The following is a 15682-nucleotide window of genomic DNA, read 5'->3' as shown; positions in this document are numbered from 1 at the left end:
CCAAGCCTTATTGCTTTCTCTCATTTATTGGCCAACTGAGGTAAGACTTAAATGGGGCCTCTAGCGCCTTGGTTAATAATATTCATAATGTCCATGCTGACCCTCGCTCTGGTGTGTGCTGTGGTCATTTGCTTTAGTTCAAAGATTAAATAAGTGTTTCTGTGTAAGAACTGAAGTTTGCGTATGAACATTACCCTGCCTTTGCATTATAAATACTGCAGTGAAAGGATCAGTGTAGGAATTCTCTTTGAAACATGAAAATAATGTGAGATTACATGAGTAGCTCTGGGATCTCTCTGGTTCATTTACAATTTTAAGCATGCAGACTGATGAACTGAACCACTCATTTAAGTATGAAATCCAAACTGTATGCTTGGAATGATACACTAGATTTTCTGTAGTCTACTTATGAAAGTAGCTATCCTTAAAACAGAAACATCTTTCATAGACCATATATATATTATTATATGGTATATATTGTGTGTGTGTGTGTGTGTGTGTGTGTGTGTGTGTGTTCAAGGATGGGGAAAAACACAACTTCATTTGAAGTTGCTAGGCAACTGCATCATTGGCATGCAGCGAACATTAAGGTTCATTCTTAAGACAAAGCACTTAACCACTGTTGTCAGGATGAGGACAGTGTTGATACATCCTGATGCATTTAATATGTTGCCTAATTTGATCCACTGTGAGGTCCTATATAAGAAATCCTTGGGTCAGAGGCTGGTGGTGTTTATACTCTAAAGTAGTGTTGTTTTTCCCTTGCATGATAGCGCAAGGATGCCAGGATTGAAAAGAAACTGGTAATGAACAAAAAAGTCTGTGATGGGTGGCAAGAGCCATTCTGCTTTGTCTGTTTATAATAGGAGCAGTTCCCTTCCCTTGTTAAAGTGCTGTTTTCCATTGGGAAATTGCTTTACTTTAGCTGGAAAATGTAGAAGTCATCTGGAAAGGTCAATGTCTTATGTCACAACACCAGGGAAAGCAGCAAAATTCACCTTTTCATCTCGCATATGTTGCACGTCACGGCTTCCTTTTTGCAGCTGAATTTCAAATAACTGTGTGCTTTTCCTGCCATTAGGGTTGAAGCACAACATGCCTGTTTGTTTCAGCTGCACCTGCAAGCACTTCACAAAAAGGAGGTTGGTAAAAATGCGATATCCTGGAATGTATGACTGTGGTTTGTGATCGGCAGCCCGCAGTTGTTGTCTGTATGCTTCTTGTGGATCAGTAATAATAATCATTTATCTGAATCTCTTTATGACTCATCTAGTCCAAGTGGAGAGTTTGGTGTGTCTCAACTATTTAGAAAGTTATCGCAACTGTAAAGGTTGCACAGAATTATTTGGGTGCTTAAATGTCTTCTCTTTTGGTCTTTTTTTTACTTTTATAGATAGAGGAATCGGTCATTGGCACTCATTAGTGGTACCAATCTGTGACCCATAATGCACTGCTTCTACATTCTGCTGATAAAATGGAGAGTCACTTAAGCTGGGCAGCCAGCTCGGCTTAATCCAGCTGTGTAGGATGCATGAGGAGAGTGAAAATAATGAGAATATTAAATTGTCAATATAATGCGAATATGGTAATATTGACAAAATACTATTTCAAACAGAAAACGTTTTGTCGTTTTAAATGCTTGCCAAAAAATTTCAGACTACAGGATGCTTTCCTGGAATTATTCCATCTATCTGTGTCTATCTATATCTGTCTATCTGTATCGATCTGTATCTATGTCTGTCTGTCTGTGTCTATCTGTCCATCCATCCACCCACCCACAGAATTGTTTGCACGTTGACTTGTTTTCTTCTTTCCTTCTAAAATCCCAGACGGTAGCATTGTGAGTATAAAACTCAGAGTGATTTAAGTCTCTCTAAGCCTTTGCCTTCCCCTTAAGCTGCCAATTTCTAGCTGCTAGGCTCTGGGTTAGTCTCCCACTCTCATGACTCCCCTACCTTTGCTCACTTCCACCTGCTTCCTGCAGTACAGCTTAATAGACTGCATCAGAATTGATGCTTCAGTCCCAGTGTGGTAGCCAGTCATTCTGTTTGCTTTATTTGTAAGGAGCTATAAGGTCATGAAATGCCTATACAACCGTGAGAAAAATGAACAAATCAACAAATCTGCATTTTTACCACCTGGTTTAATGCCAGTTCTGGTGGCAGAAGGCTACAGGCTGCTTCCAGGCTCAAAGTACACAAGAACAAGGTGAAGCAGGAGACGCTGGAAACAACCAGAAACAAGCCAGGTGGAGAGTGGAAGCGATGTCCTAATGACAGAGATGACAATCAACAGCGCCTCATGAATTGGAGGATATCAAGTGAAATTCAGAAGGAATGGGAAACGTTACGTGCAGGTGTGAAGCTCACTGCTTGGACAGTTCGAGTCAGGGCCTAGAAGAAGGACTGAAGTCCCATAAACCAAGGAAGAAGCCCTTCATTAATGAGAAACAGGGAAGAGCTAGGCTGCAGTTTGGAAAAAAAAACGTGTATTATTCACAGATGCACACCCATAAATTGAGAAATAAGTGAAACAAAAAAATGTGCTGTGGTCTCTTAATTTATTTCATGGAAGTGTAGCGTGCGTATGTAGCGTGCGTATGTAGCGTGCGTATGTAGCGTACATGCATGTATTTATACATCTGTGGGTGTGCATATGTTATATATCACTCAGTGGCCACTTTGATAGGTACACCGAACTGCTATCGGATTTTACCTATTTCTGCCTCCAGAACCACTTCAGGGCAGGCGAGTTTTGTATTTAGAGAAGCCTTTCTGCATTCTGCTGCTGTACTGAACTGTTATTTTTGCACTTCCTGTTAGCTTTGAGGCATTCTCCTCTGATGCCATTAGCTGGAAGTTTTTTAGACATGGTACCATTCTCTGTAATCTGCGGATGCTGGGTTATGTGAAATCCCTGGATTGTGGCTGTTTCTGAGATTCTGACCCCAACAATTACAACTCGTTCAAAATCACTTAGACCAGGCTTCTCACACATTTTGCTGTTAGTCAAACAGTAACTTAACCTCTCGGTCTTGTCTGGGTGCCGCATAATTTGTCTTGATAAGCAGGTGTACCTTGTGAACTGCCTGCTGTGTGTGTCTGTGTGCAAATATCTATGCATGTGTGTTTGTCATTGATGTATTAAATCGACACTATATATACAAAAGCTGGTAAAGGCAGTCCTCAGTCACTATGTACCCAGTGATCTGTAGTAATTTGACAGTCCACAGGCACCAGTGTTTTGTTCTGAAGTGCACTGTTTGCATTAGTAAGCTGCTCTTTGCCTCCCCGTCGTACCCAGCTGCCTGCTAACATGTTATCCATCCCACTAAAATGTTTGGACGGTGGTGCCAAAGTGATCTCGCTGACGGCAGCTGGTGTGCGATGGGGTCGTTAACTGTGGCAGGTCATGTAGATGTGACCATCTGCCCGTGTGTGTGTGTATGTGTGTGTGTGTGTGTCACGAGACACCCAGCCCTTCGCAGGATTCTACCGTTTCCTGACCCTAAACAGAAGCTCCGACCTCGGTGGGGGAAGCTCACCCCCCCCTCGTTCACACACATCCTCTGACATCTCCACGTCTCTTCGGCCTGAGGGCGGTACGGGCCTCAACTTGTGACCTTTCATGTCTATAGCCACATGTCTTGGTGTGACCTCCCTCTGAACTCTAAGCGCCATCAACCGTCTTCTGCCATGTGGTGTAGGCATTTGCGGGTCACCTCCGTTTTATTGTGTTTTGCGAAAGGCCAAGGACCCATGCAGCTGTCTACGTCATGCCTGTTTACATTTAAAAAAAAATAAATAAATGTCGTGTTTTCCAATACTGGTGAGCTGAGAGTGATTCTCAATGGATGTGTACAGTGTCAACCAGAGGACTGAGGACCTGCTTTTATAAGGGTCATGACCCTTGAGATATCAGCAGTCAAGAAAAATGCTCAGGTTCAATGTACTCTGTGAACAAATGGTGGTTAATATCAGTCACCACCCCTCCCCCCGAGCTTGCACGCACTGTGTACAAACTCCATGGGTTGTCTCTTGGATTGAAGTCTCTTGGATTGGTTTTGAAATGCCGTGCTTGGTCATTCTTGTTAACGAATGTATAATTTACTGGAATATCTCACGGTAAACAGTGCGATGGTGGGGGTGGGCTGTTGTCGTCTCTGTTCCTCCCTCCCTCTGTTGAAGGTGATAATGTAGGCCTGTTTTCAGGTGACTCACTTGGCGGAGTGATGGTTGTGTGTTCTATAGCATTCCGAATGTCATCTCTCAGAAAACAGACTCATGGAGAAAACACTGATGTACTTAAATATTTCATTTTATATGTAGATTCAGTCAGCAGTGTGTCAAAGGGCATGAATGGAAATATGAACGTTGTTCCAAACCACAGTCCAGAGTGAAAGGCGTCGATGGCCCTGTGAGGTACACAGACCGTCACTTAATGCCTGGTCTCTCCTCTGTTTGTAAATCGATGACTAGATCCAGAATGAGCTGTGTTACAAACCCCAGCCATCTCTTCACAGTGATGGCAGAGCACAAGCCCTTTGAAGTATGTCTGAGCCCTGACTGTGCTTTGTTTCATCTTTAATGTCCCACCTCCCTGCCCATTTCTGGTTCGGGGGGGGGGGGTTATGAAATAACAGAGGTGGATTGCAGCAGTAGGCTTGGCTCCATTGGAAAGCTAAGCCTACCTTCTAAATTTCCACGTGCCACCCTGAGCTGCCATTGACCGTGACGCCGTGCTGTGCTTTTATGGGGAACAGGCAGCTCCGTCAACACTGTAATTTACGAGACCTGGTAGGTATGGATCTTGTGCAATGAAAGGAAGGTGATCTGGCACCTGAAATGATAGGTGTCCTTATTTGCTATTTTGGTAACAGGGAGCGACTACTGCAACGAGAGAGCTGCAGATTTGTAACGTGGCAAATTTATGTCTGTTTCACAGTTTTCTGAAGGCACTTGGACATAGTATTATGTAAATAAGGCTGTTTATCCTTTTCTGAATGTCACTTAATATGTAGTGCTGAGTTTACTAGTTAGCATGGACTTTAACGTGTTAAATGGTTTAACCGCTCTGTGTTTGCTGATGGAATTTTACAGTTTCTATAGAGATGTAAATGGAGGTTTAGGCGTAGACTGTTAGTGGTGTAAATGGGTGGGCGGGGAGGGATTTATTTTCTCCACAGGAGCTTTGTAATGAGCCGTATCAGTGAATGGAGTTACCCCTGGCACAGAGGTACAGTGTTCTTCTACTTTAGGGAAGGTTTTCAACAATCTCTCTCCGTCTTCCTCTTTCCCGCAGGCAGCAAGACACCTGGGCCCTCTGCCCCCCCTCCCTGTCGCTCCCTGCAAGCCATGGCTTCCAAACCTCACCCCCCCCTTATGAAGAAGCACAGTCAGACTGACTTGGTCAGTCGGTTGAAGACCCGTAAGATCCTGGGAGTCGGGGGAGAGGATGACGACGGGGAAGTGCACAGGTCAAAGGTCAGTGTGCGCCAAGTCTGCTCTCGTTGCGCAGTATCTCTCCGTGTCACTCCCTGGGATTTATGGGTTCTGCTACATGCTCTTTGGAAGCTGTCAACCTCCTAGCAGGCGGCTCAAGGGGAATCTATGAGGCAGGGCAGCCAATCACATCACCCTCAGTCTGCTGTGATTGGTAGGCATTTTTACACTATAACTGCACTATTACCAGTCACCTTAAAATAGCCGCTCGACTTCTGCCTGATGGAACTGACCTGTAGTTGTTTTTTCCATCTTTTCTGCTCGACGTCCAATTATTGGAGCCTCTCAGGCCTCCAGGGCAGTAATTAAGAGTTTGTGATTAGTTAGTCTCAGGAAGTGGTCTGCTCTTGCACTAAACTCAGGCCTCATTTTGTACAACAATCTCTTGATTGGCCACTGTAATGTGTTTCTGAAAACTCTTTCTTTAATTGAAAACATAAATCCTGCCATTTTTCATGAAAATTACGTTTAAATTTTTAATGGAAAGAGCAGATGCAGATTAATGAGAAGCCGGGCGCGCTTCACGATTACGCACGACACACTCGCTCTCACTTCTCTCCTCATCTATGGGTTTTCTCTTTTTTTAAAAAAGCTAAAAAAAAAAAAAAGAAACATTTTTCACACAATGGCAAAAATATGGCCGCCCGCTTCTTTATCTTGCAGTTTGAACTCTTAAACAAACAAATTTCCACGTCTGCTGAAGGTCAAAAATCACAATGGCAGCATTTAATGAGACATTTATTTTTATAATGAGTGTTGGTAGGTTGTGCGTTTGTAAATTTCGCGATGACTTTACTCCTCTGCTAGTTGGCGTGATGTTTGTTCCAGGTTCCTATTAGATTCAAAATCAACCACCTTGGATGTTGTATGAAGGCGGTTTAAAAGTCACACGGAGTTCCGCCATCCTGGAAGGCCATCCGACAGTATGTAATTAATTAGTCTGAAATGTAATTAGTCTGGAATACTTTTTGTAAGACATAACTGGGCTACATGGCTTCTGTAGAACCTCAGAGCTTAATGGGGTTTTTCACATTTTATCACTTGTGACCCTGGTCCCACCTCGTTGGTTTTAAATGGTCCGAAAGCTTCAGCAGCTGGTGCCATATATGGGGTACCAGCTGCAGGCCGTCCTGGAAGAGCTGCCCTGGAAATGTCGGCTGGCCTTCTGTCGGAGCTGGAAGCACAGCTGGGAAATCTGTGGGAAACGGAGCCACTGGGGACAGGATTACGAGGTTGAAGGCAGTAGACGCAGCACCATGACGGGCCACCATCCCCCCCCCCGTCTGATAGAAATGTAGACTAAATCATCAGCTAATGAGCATCGTGAATCCAGTGACTCATTAGTGTGTAAAATGCAGAAAGTGGGTAGTCAGTGAGCTGTCTTTTTGCAGTGCACCCAAACACTGGCTTATGCCTGTATGTGATATGGAGTATAGGGAGGGCAGAGGCGATCCATCCCAAGCAAAACTGGCTGAGAGTTGCCTTGTACTGAGGTGCATCTTAACTGTGCGGAATGGGGTGGGATTTGCAGTCGCATCAGTGACCTGCAGGCTTCACTGTGTATTTTGTTTTTCATTCATTCCTTTCCACTGAAGATCAAATCTGACAAGAAGCTTCCACTTGCTGCTCGCTCTTCCAGTGCTGTTCCCTCTTCCAGTGTTTCCCCACTGTCTTATAAACATTTTGACAGGAAAAGGGCAGGAATGCCGCTGACATGTGACCAGGTTGCTTGTCAGTCTGCTCCTCGGACGCCATTTATCTTGGCGGGGGGGGGTGCTAATCGCTGCCGTAATTCATCCTCGCTGCCTTCCGTTCGCCTGGAAGTGCGTTGGCAGTGAACGATCGGTCCCCACATCGCGGGTCTCCGTGGGAATGTAGCACAGCTGCTCTTGCCACCAGTGTCGCCATGTTTATCTACACGAGGGGACAGTCTGTGATGTCACTGGTGAACAGGTTAAAAACGTGTTTTGTTTTCGGTTTGGTCTTCATGTGAACATGAGCGCAACGGCACAAGTCGGGGGCAGTTTGTTTGACGGGCTGGGAGCGGCGTTTGTAAACAATACCAGGATGTGCCCTCTAAAAGTCGATCGTCATTCCGGTTTTCACGCACCGGCTGCTGCCTGGCTCTTCCTGTCATGTCCTGACTCTGAGGGGGGAAGAAGAGTGTAAGTTCTCAGAAATCTGTGGGGAGGGGGGCTGCAGGAAGGTTCATAACTATTTTATGGGCAATGTTTCTCTTGAACTTTTATTTATGAAGGCGCGTGTTTTCCCTCGGGTGACGCATAGCACAGGCCGCCTTTTCCTGTTGGCCGCTGTCTGCTGTCTCTCTCACGTTGCAGTCCTGCTCCGGCGTCCCACGCAGCTCAATTCCGCTAAAATCTCTGCTCTGTGCAGCAAGGCAAGAATCCAAAAATAATCAGGAACTGGTGCAGCCAAGATGGATGATTATCTTGGTCTGGTGGCACGGGTCACAGAACCCTGCATTCCGAAGGCAAGCAGTGTTAGATTTGTCAGTCCACTGATGCCAGGGAACCAGAGCAGGATTTCGGCAGAATCCCTAATCCTTTGTCGTTTGCTCCTTATCAGAACTCACAAACACATGCCTTTCGCCTAGAAACCAGATATTACTATGTGCCTCTAAGCCTTTTGTTCCTGAGGGAGTGATTTCTGGGTGACGTGTATCACAGACTTTTATTTTTCCCCAGTCAGCATCATCTACAATCCTCCTGTCTTTGTGATGTTTTCTTAGCTGCCGGCAGAGAATCTCCAGTGATCAAGAAGGAATTGGCACCAAATTGCCGTTGTGGGAGGGGAATGAAGGATCCACCTTGCATCACTGGGCTGGGCTCGTTGGGTCAAGTGAAGTGATTGCAGGGGCCAGCCCAGGCAGTGCATCAAAGGCCCTGCACATCTGCGCCACCTAGGGGCTCGGCTGTCTTATGACCTCTTGGGTCAAGTCGTTTCAGTGAGACAGCTCTGTCCAGCTGGACAGATGAAATCGTCATGGGGGGGCTATGGACCTGTTTTTCCAGAACAGTCTTGCATTCAGTCCCAAGGCCCTGGAGACTCTGGCATCCTGGGAAACCCCATTATCTCCCCATTAAAACCATTAAGCGGCTGTTATCTTCTACTTTCACCCCCCCCTTTACAGTGTAAACGGACGCGGAATAGTCCTTAAGCGTTCCCTGCATCCCGAAGGTCCCATGGCTCAGGCCACTTCAGAGCCTCAGCAATCCGTTTCCACCCAGATGGAGCACACAGACGGCTCTGCGACCGCAGTATCACGGACTAGCTGGTCACTAGAGGCCGGTGCCTAGCTGCGGGTCGCACACTTTGACAAGCCCCTTATTTTAGAATCATTTTTATAGCCATTGTTGTGTATTTCCACGCACGTACTGCAGAGGAGGGCTGCACGTGTGCTATTTTCGCTGCTGCTGCTGCTTACAGAACACAGTTTTGACTCACTGAGGCTGAGAAGTGAGCCGGTGGTAAACTGAACGATGGTGAGCGTCAGTGTTTTATAAAAGGCAGACTTTTAGATGTAGGGGTTCATTGGTGCTGATTGGTGCTGTAACCAAAAGGATAAATTTTCTAATTGTGTTACTCCAAGGCCTCTGGGGAAGTCTTAAGGCACCGCCTACAAATTCCTAAACATCACTGAAAATGTTTCAGAGTTTTAGTATGGTAGATTAAATAAATGAAAGCTTGTGTAATAATTTGTCAGCACGATGTGAAATTGTTCTTCTGCTAGCCAGGCCATAAATCAATCCATTTTATAAAATTTGTTAAGCCATTTACTGTTACTTTAGAGGAGGAGAAAAAGTTTTGATTGATAGCTGCTGCACTCGTGCTAGAATCGTGTGTAAAATGAATTGGTTACAGCCTTTATCTGCTGTAATATTATGTCACGGTGTGAAGTCTTGGGGGCGGGAAGATCCAGTCAGCTGACACCAGTACTGCAGATTTAAGTAGGCCACACCAGTATTAGTGCTGTCTTGGTGCTCATGGGGCTTCAAAGCTCAGCAGTAGCCCCATCCCTGTAGGGGGCGCTGTCTCTATGCGTTGATGGAGATCGATGGAGTCTGGGATTGTGGAGGTCTTGCCTGCCACACGTTTCCCCGCCCCCAGCGTGCAAGCATCCTGCTCTTCCTCTTTCGCCGTCAGCTCGGGCAGTCACATAGCCCCCAACATCTTCGTGTCTCGTGGTATATTGCCTGGGATATGAGTGTCGTCCCTGCGTGCTGGAAGGATTCACCGAGCCTGTGTAATGAAACTAGGCACCGGGAGCTGCCTATTACATAAGCTCCTTCGTACAGGCGGCTTGCCGCAAAAGCGGTCCAAGGGGGGGAGGTTTTGCTTTGTCCAGTTAATTGGCACGGGGTGAGATTGACGGCAGCAGGCCTGGCAAATGGGGCCCAACTGGCTCCCTTTGACTGAAGCGGCTACAGAGAAAACCCAGCGTTTTTTTTGGCATCTGCCCCTTGTTGCGCTGCGAGTGCTTCTGCCCCTGGGAGAACTGGCTGGCTGTAGTGTTTCATTTACTCCTCGGCCCCGAGACCGAGCCAGCAAAGGACCCCACACAGAGTTTGTTTCGCGGGATGATATTGCCTGAGCTTTTTGTTTAATATCCCCCCCCCCCCCCCCCCCCCCCAGAAGGTTTAGAGTTTATCTTAGACAGTCGTTATCATTTTGCTACTGTAAATTCAGCAGCTTCAGTTTGTGCTCTGCTACCACTTTTCGCACCAAAACAATATTAAAGGTTATATTCTTTACATTATTATTATTAGTATCATCATAATCGTCATCGTCATCAGATGTTCTTACCTGAAATGTTTTCTGTTTATGGATTTGTTTGCCCACTTAGAAATCTTGAACTGGTGTAACTGGAATGTCTCCTATTCGCCCACCGACATCAGCATTCCGCTCTTTAACAAAGTGCGGGACGTCTGACAGCTGTTTGGGTCCCACTTCGAGACAATTGCCATTGTTCCTGCTTCCAGAAAGGACAAAGCATCCTGCCTCAGTGACTCCCATCGCCTTGGCATCTATCTGATTCTTCCCAATCTGAAAAGTGACTCACTTCTTCACCCTTTACAGTTTCCGCATCAGTCCTTCCCTGTAGACAGGAGCATCTGGACAGCTGTGGTACATGTAAGGGATGGTTCCGGATGTTGCTTTTAACTCTTCGCACATCAGCCAAATCTCCTGCACATCATATTTCTTAGTTAGCACACCTCCCATCCATTAGTGTATTGGCAACGTCCTGCCAATCACAGAACAGTAAATGCGGCTGCCAGAGTCCCTCATAAGCACACTAGTGTGTGCTTTTCCCTGTTCGCTTCTCATATGACACCTTTGGCTGAATCTTCATCATCCACCCACAAAGCAGTTGAATTTTGCAGATGACTCCGGTCTTGGGTCTCATCGCGAATACAGATGTGACTGTGTACCACAGATAGGGGGATTGCATGGTGTCATGGTGGTCAAAGAACCTTCTGGAGCTTAACACTGCTGGATGGCTGGATGCAGTCAGGCTACTGGGGACAACCATCTCCAGCTCCCTCAGGATTACCAGACTGAAGGATATCAAGCCCATTTGGGTACAGTTCTACCTCGAAAAGCATCCTCCTGTCCTCCATGCGAGTCCGGATTGGTCCTGCATCTCCTCGCTTCTTCAGTCATTGGCTGAATCTTGCCCTCCACTGGACATCTTCGCAATTGCAGGACAAGAAAATAACAAATAAGAATCCTCAGAGATCCCCGCCCACTCGTGTCATTGTGATGCACTGTAATAGTCATATAACAAAAAACTTGTACGGTACGTCTGCAGTACTCACACTTTATCGCAACTGCTTTTGTACATATTGTCATCTATTACTCGAATTTGCACAGAGGAACCCCTCACTGCTGTCTCTCCCATCCTACTTGTTGCTCCCACCTCATCCTGTTGTTGTCCTTTGTGTGTCATACATGTTTCGTGTCCTCACTGCATGCACTGCATATGCTGTGGAATATGCACAGTGTTGGTGAATAAGCTGGTTCTGCTTGTAAATTCTGTGTGTTACGCTGGCTTCAATGTGCAGTGTTTGCAGACAGCAGTGCTGACACCCCCCCTACGTCGCGCAGTGGGGGCTGCAGCCACCGTAAAGCTATACATCGCCATTTCCCTCGCCCCCGTCTTCCACCGTCTCTGTCAGTGTGCGACAGAACCACAGGGGCTGCCCACGTGAGGATAGACGGGGGCACCAGGCTTTTTTCTCTGTTGGGGGGGGATCCCAATTTCATAGCTAATAGGGCAGCTTGGGCTCAGTCGCCTCCTCACTCACCACCTTCCGCGATGAGTGTTCCCTGGCCCAGATTAAGTGCTGCATGGTTTGTGCTAACAGCAGTTGTAGGTCGAGTATGTCACGGATGTTGGCTCTAGCCTGACAGGAGTGCTTCAGGGTTAAATCATTTATGGGTAAATTACATGGGGGAGAAGCTTTAGCAGGGGTGTCATTCATGTGATCCATAATCAGCTTTTCCAGCTAAATATAGGCCTTTATTAATATGTAATGTTTTGATTGATTGCCTGTCTCCTGTGAATCTCTGAATCATCTCCGATTAAAAATTAACTTGGTGCAATTAAAAAACAAACCCCAATCCTCCGTGTTTTTAGACTGCGGTGGGAATGGACTGGCGGGTATCTGTTTGTGCCTCAGAGTGGCAACATGACTAAAATATCCACACGTGTCCTAAACGACCTCGGCTGAAATGTGCCTGTCCTCTGGAGCGCCCTGTTCATTGACATGGCTCTAAAATGTCACCCCTTTTTTTGCAGATAAGCCAGATGCTTGGCAACGAAATCAAATTTGCGGTGCGGGAGCCGATGGGCCTCAGGTGAGCATGGGGGGGGCGTATGATTGGGTATGTGGTATTCAGTGTATCCTGACAGAACTGTAAGGGTGAATTAACATTAGGGAGTCATCTTTTTTCTTTTTGGGGGGGGGAGGGGGGCTCCCGCCATCTTTTTGCCCCCAGTATTCTGGAGCCTCTTCCCCAGTTTAAATTAAACCTGGCGAACGTGTTTGTGTTTAGCCTGGAGACTAAGAGCGACCTTCCATTGCAGGGTGTGGATCCTCATTTCAGCCGTCATGTTCACAGTGATGGCGCTAATGGTGAGTACCGATATTCCATATCCGTCTTTAGGTGGGGGGGTGGGTTTGCCGGGGGGGCTTTAGACTCGCATCTCCCACAGTGCCCAAGAAAAAAAGTACCAGAGTTTAGCAATGTAAGAACATGTCAGCGATTGGCCAGCCTCAGATAAGACCCAGAAGCTTCTAATTGGTCTGAAGCCCCCCCCCCCCCACAGAGTCGCTCAAACTGGTTCACAGAAATTTCTCAGATGATTGCGTTCTGAATTTAAAAAGCGTTGTGCTAACAGAATGCACACTGCGTATCAGACTGTGTCAGAGAAGAGAGAAGTCTCTCCACAGGATGCCGTATCTGCAGAACGGCATCGGCTTTAGAACAGCCCGCGGCCCCATGGCACAAATGAAATGCATTAGAGATGAGGGCTGCTTCCCCTTGCCTTTGGCGCACTCCGCCTCGCCAGTGTGGCCCTGTGCAGCATCTCAAGATGTAATGAAAGCGTTGGACTTAGCCAGAAGGTGTATTGAAGCCTCAGATCACCTTAGTACGCATCAGGACTCTCGCAGCCAGTCCGTAACACAAATTGGAAGTGGACAGGCGTTCTTGCGGGAAGCATCTGAAGCTCTCGGTTTCCTGCAGGCTCTGGCGTTCCCCGGCCAGCTGTCGGAGATGGTGTTTGAAGAGGAGCTCTCCAGCACCAGCATCTCCATCCGCCTCTACGGAGGAGCCCTCCTCAGTAAGGAATCCGCTTCTCCTCCCACGCTGGTCCTATGGTCATGTCAGTCAGCTGCTCAGTACTCATTGCTATTGACCAGCTAAGAAACATGAGATTTTCATCCAACATTTTACACACAACTGAAAAGTTCCTCCTATGGATACACTAAAGCCCTAAATCCCATCACTAGTGGCAGTTCTTCGGGGAAAAAGTTGAAAGTGAGGGCAGTTTGGAAGTATTCCCATTGCATGCAAACTCGGATCTGCAGAGCAGCATGATTGCAAATCATCAATATTAATGACTTATTTAATATTTCAACACCATGAATTCCCAGTGTCACCTTTGACCCAGCTAGTGAAGGCTGTTGGCAAAATATGTGTGTGTTAGGTGATCAAAACAGGTTTGCTGCTTTTAATTGGAACTGTCTGGAAAAAATTCAGTGGAAAATGGACGAGATAGAAAGAGCACAGGCAGAATGTACAGAGAAGAATGTTCCTGGAGATTAAAAACACAGAATGCGACTCCCCTGTTTAATTATACATTAAACTGTCCTTCGAGATGGGATCCACCATTATAAGAAAGAGATTGAGGCTGTCTGCCAATTTTTCATTCTGTCCTACTTCTGTTCCATGTCATGGAGACCTGAGCAGAAGATGTTAACTTATTATAACTGAATTGGTTTAGACCAGAAAACATTTGACACTCTCAGCGAGAAGCCTGTGGGAAAGACAACTCTCAGCTGTCCCTTACCTTAAACACACGAAGAGGACAAGCTGATTTCGGAGGTGGGGGTAGTGATTGGCAGGGGGTAGTGAGCAGACCAGGGCGAGATGGGGAAGGGGAGGGGGGGCCCGGTCTCACTGTGGCTCACGCTGTTGCAACTTGTGAAAAGAACCACGGGATTGACTGGTCATGAAGGGCATCGCCATCATGCTGGAGGCTGGAGGGAAAGGCATTGGACGTTAAATACGTCTGGAAACCAACTTTTAATGTCACGGTCTGCTGTTGCTGTGCCACGAATGACACTGTCTTATGTTAATATATCAGGGGAACTCGGTTTTCCTCCCCCCTCCGAGGTCCAAATTCCACTACCTACACAAAGCCATGGTCCAATGTCCCTGATAAATATTTTCTGCCGATGTCCCCTCCGGTAGATTTTGCCAGCGAGGCGGGAAAAGCGATTTTGCCCTGGTGATTTGGATCCAGAGTGCAATCCGGCAATTGAGTAGCCCTGTTCTATGCATCCTGGAACTCTAATGATGATAAAATTATAGTTTATATAGATAACTGAGGGCTGACCTGATCCCCAGCCAGAAGCGGTGGGCTTCAGAGCAGGGTCACACTCAGCATGCGGGGGCATCCATCGCCCAGATGGTGCCCTCTGGGTGGCACGGCACTATATCCTGCCCCTCTCTTCTTTTTTTTTTTTTTTTAGACCTGTCGTTTCGATCTACTGCGACCAAAACAGACAGCTTACACTGCAAAGAGCCAGGCTTGTTCACGGTAGCCTTCTAATAGGTTTCTGTGGGTCTTTCGTGGTTCCCGCTCTGGGATGTTAAGAACTGAAGAGTGGACAGGAACTACATCGACAGACCTAATTGTCGAATGAGAGCTGCTGCTTTTAGAACTGCAATTAGAAGCCTTTTACTTTCATTATACCGCGTATAAGGAAATTGCAGAGCGGTTGCCCTTTTCACCTGCAGCAAAAAAACATTAATTTACACAGTAAATGTAAAAAGTGCTGCATATAAAAACTGAAAACTATGGGGAAGTATTACTGACAATGCGTTACTTTATCAGAATGATCACATTCAGGAGTGCAGTCAACACTTTCACGGTATATGGCTGCATATTTCAGCAGAGTAAACAAGCATCTTGCTTAATCATGCAACAGACGGGCCCATTCTAGAACTGGCTATACTTAGAAGAAGAATCTATGCTTTAACCAGCACTTCTGGTCTGCGTGACTCCAAGCCTTGAGAAGTTTGCCTTTTCTTCACCTCCACAGGTATCTCTCTTATCATGTGGAATGGCCTGTACACGGCAGAGAAGGTCATTATCCAGTGGACACTGCTGACAGAAGCTTGCTACTTCACTGTCCAGTTTTTAGGTATGAGAACGTGTTTCCCGTCACCTACACATAATGCATTGAATACCCATTTTAGTCCTGATCTTTTAGAACGATGCTGCCCTCTAGTGGCAAATTTTTAGCATTACACCTGCTATGAACTGAAACGCCAAGAGGGGGCGTCAATTTTTACTAAACTATTAAAAATGAACTTATTTGGGTTGTATATATCTTCATCCGCGTTACATTTGTGTATGAGTGATAATC

At 46.3% G+C, this 15682-nt stretch overlaps 1 protein-coding gene across 4 annotated transcripts in view; it reads left to right on the top strand.

Moving 5' to 3' along the window:
• LOC125705787 (tumor protein p53-inducible protein 11-like) overlaps positions 1–15682 on the top strand; it is a 42847-nt gene that overhangs the window by 23893 nt on the left and 3272 nt on the right. For 3 of the 4 annotated variants that reach the window (XM_048972039.1, XM_048972040.1, XM_048972042.1), the window contains 5 exons: positions 5302–5483; positions 12322–12380; positions 12610–12658; positions 13272–13368; positions 15356–15457. In XM_048972039.1, the coding sequence (XP_048827996.1) occupies positions 5302–5483; positions 12322–12380; positions 12610–12658; positions 13272–13368; positions 15356–15457 (489 nt within the window). Of the gene's footprint in view, positions 1–1073; positions 1143–5301; positions 5484–12321; positions 12381–12609; positions 12659–13271; positions 13369–15355; positions 15458–15682 lie in introns of those variants that run through there. The other variant, XM_048972043.1, reaches the window with a different exon arrangement.

The sequence above is a fragment of the Brienomyrus brachyistius genome, chromosome 13 (assembly GCF_023856365.1).
Source record: "Brienomyrus brachyistius isolate T26 chromosome 13, BBRACH_0.4, whole genome shotgun sequence".
Taxonomy (NCBI): Eukaryota; Metazoa; Chordata; class Actinopteri; order Osteoglossiformes; family Mormyridae; genus Brienomyrus; species Brienomyrus brachyistius.
This window is presented reverse-complemented; position numbering and strand designations above follow the sequence as displayed.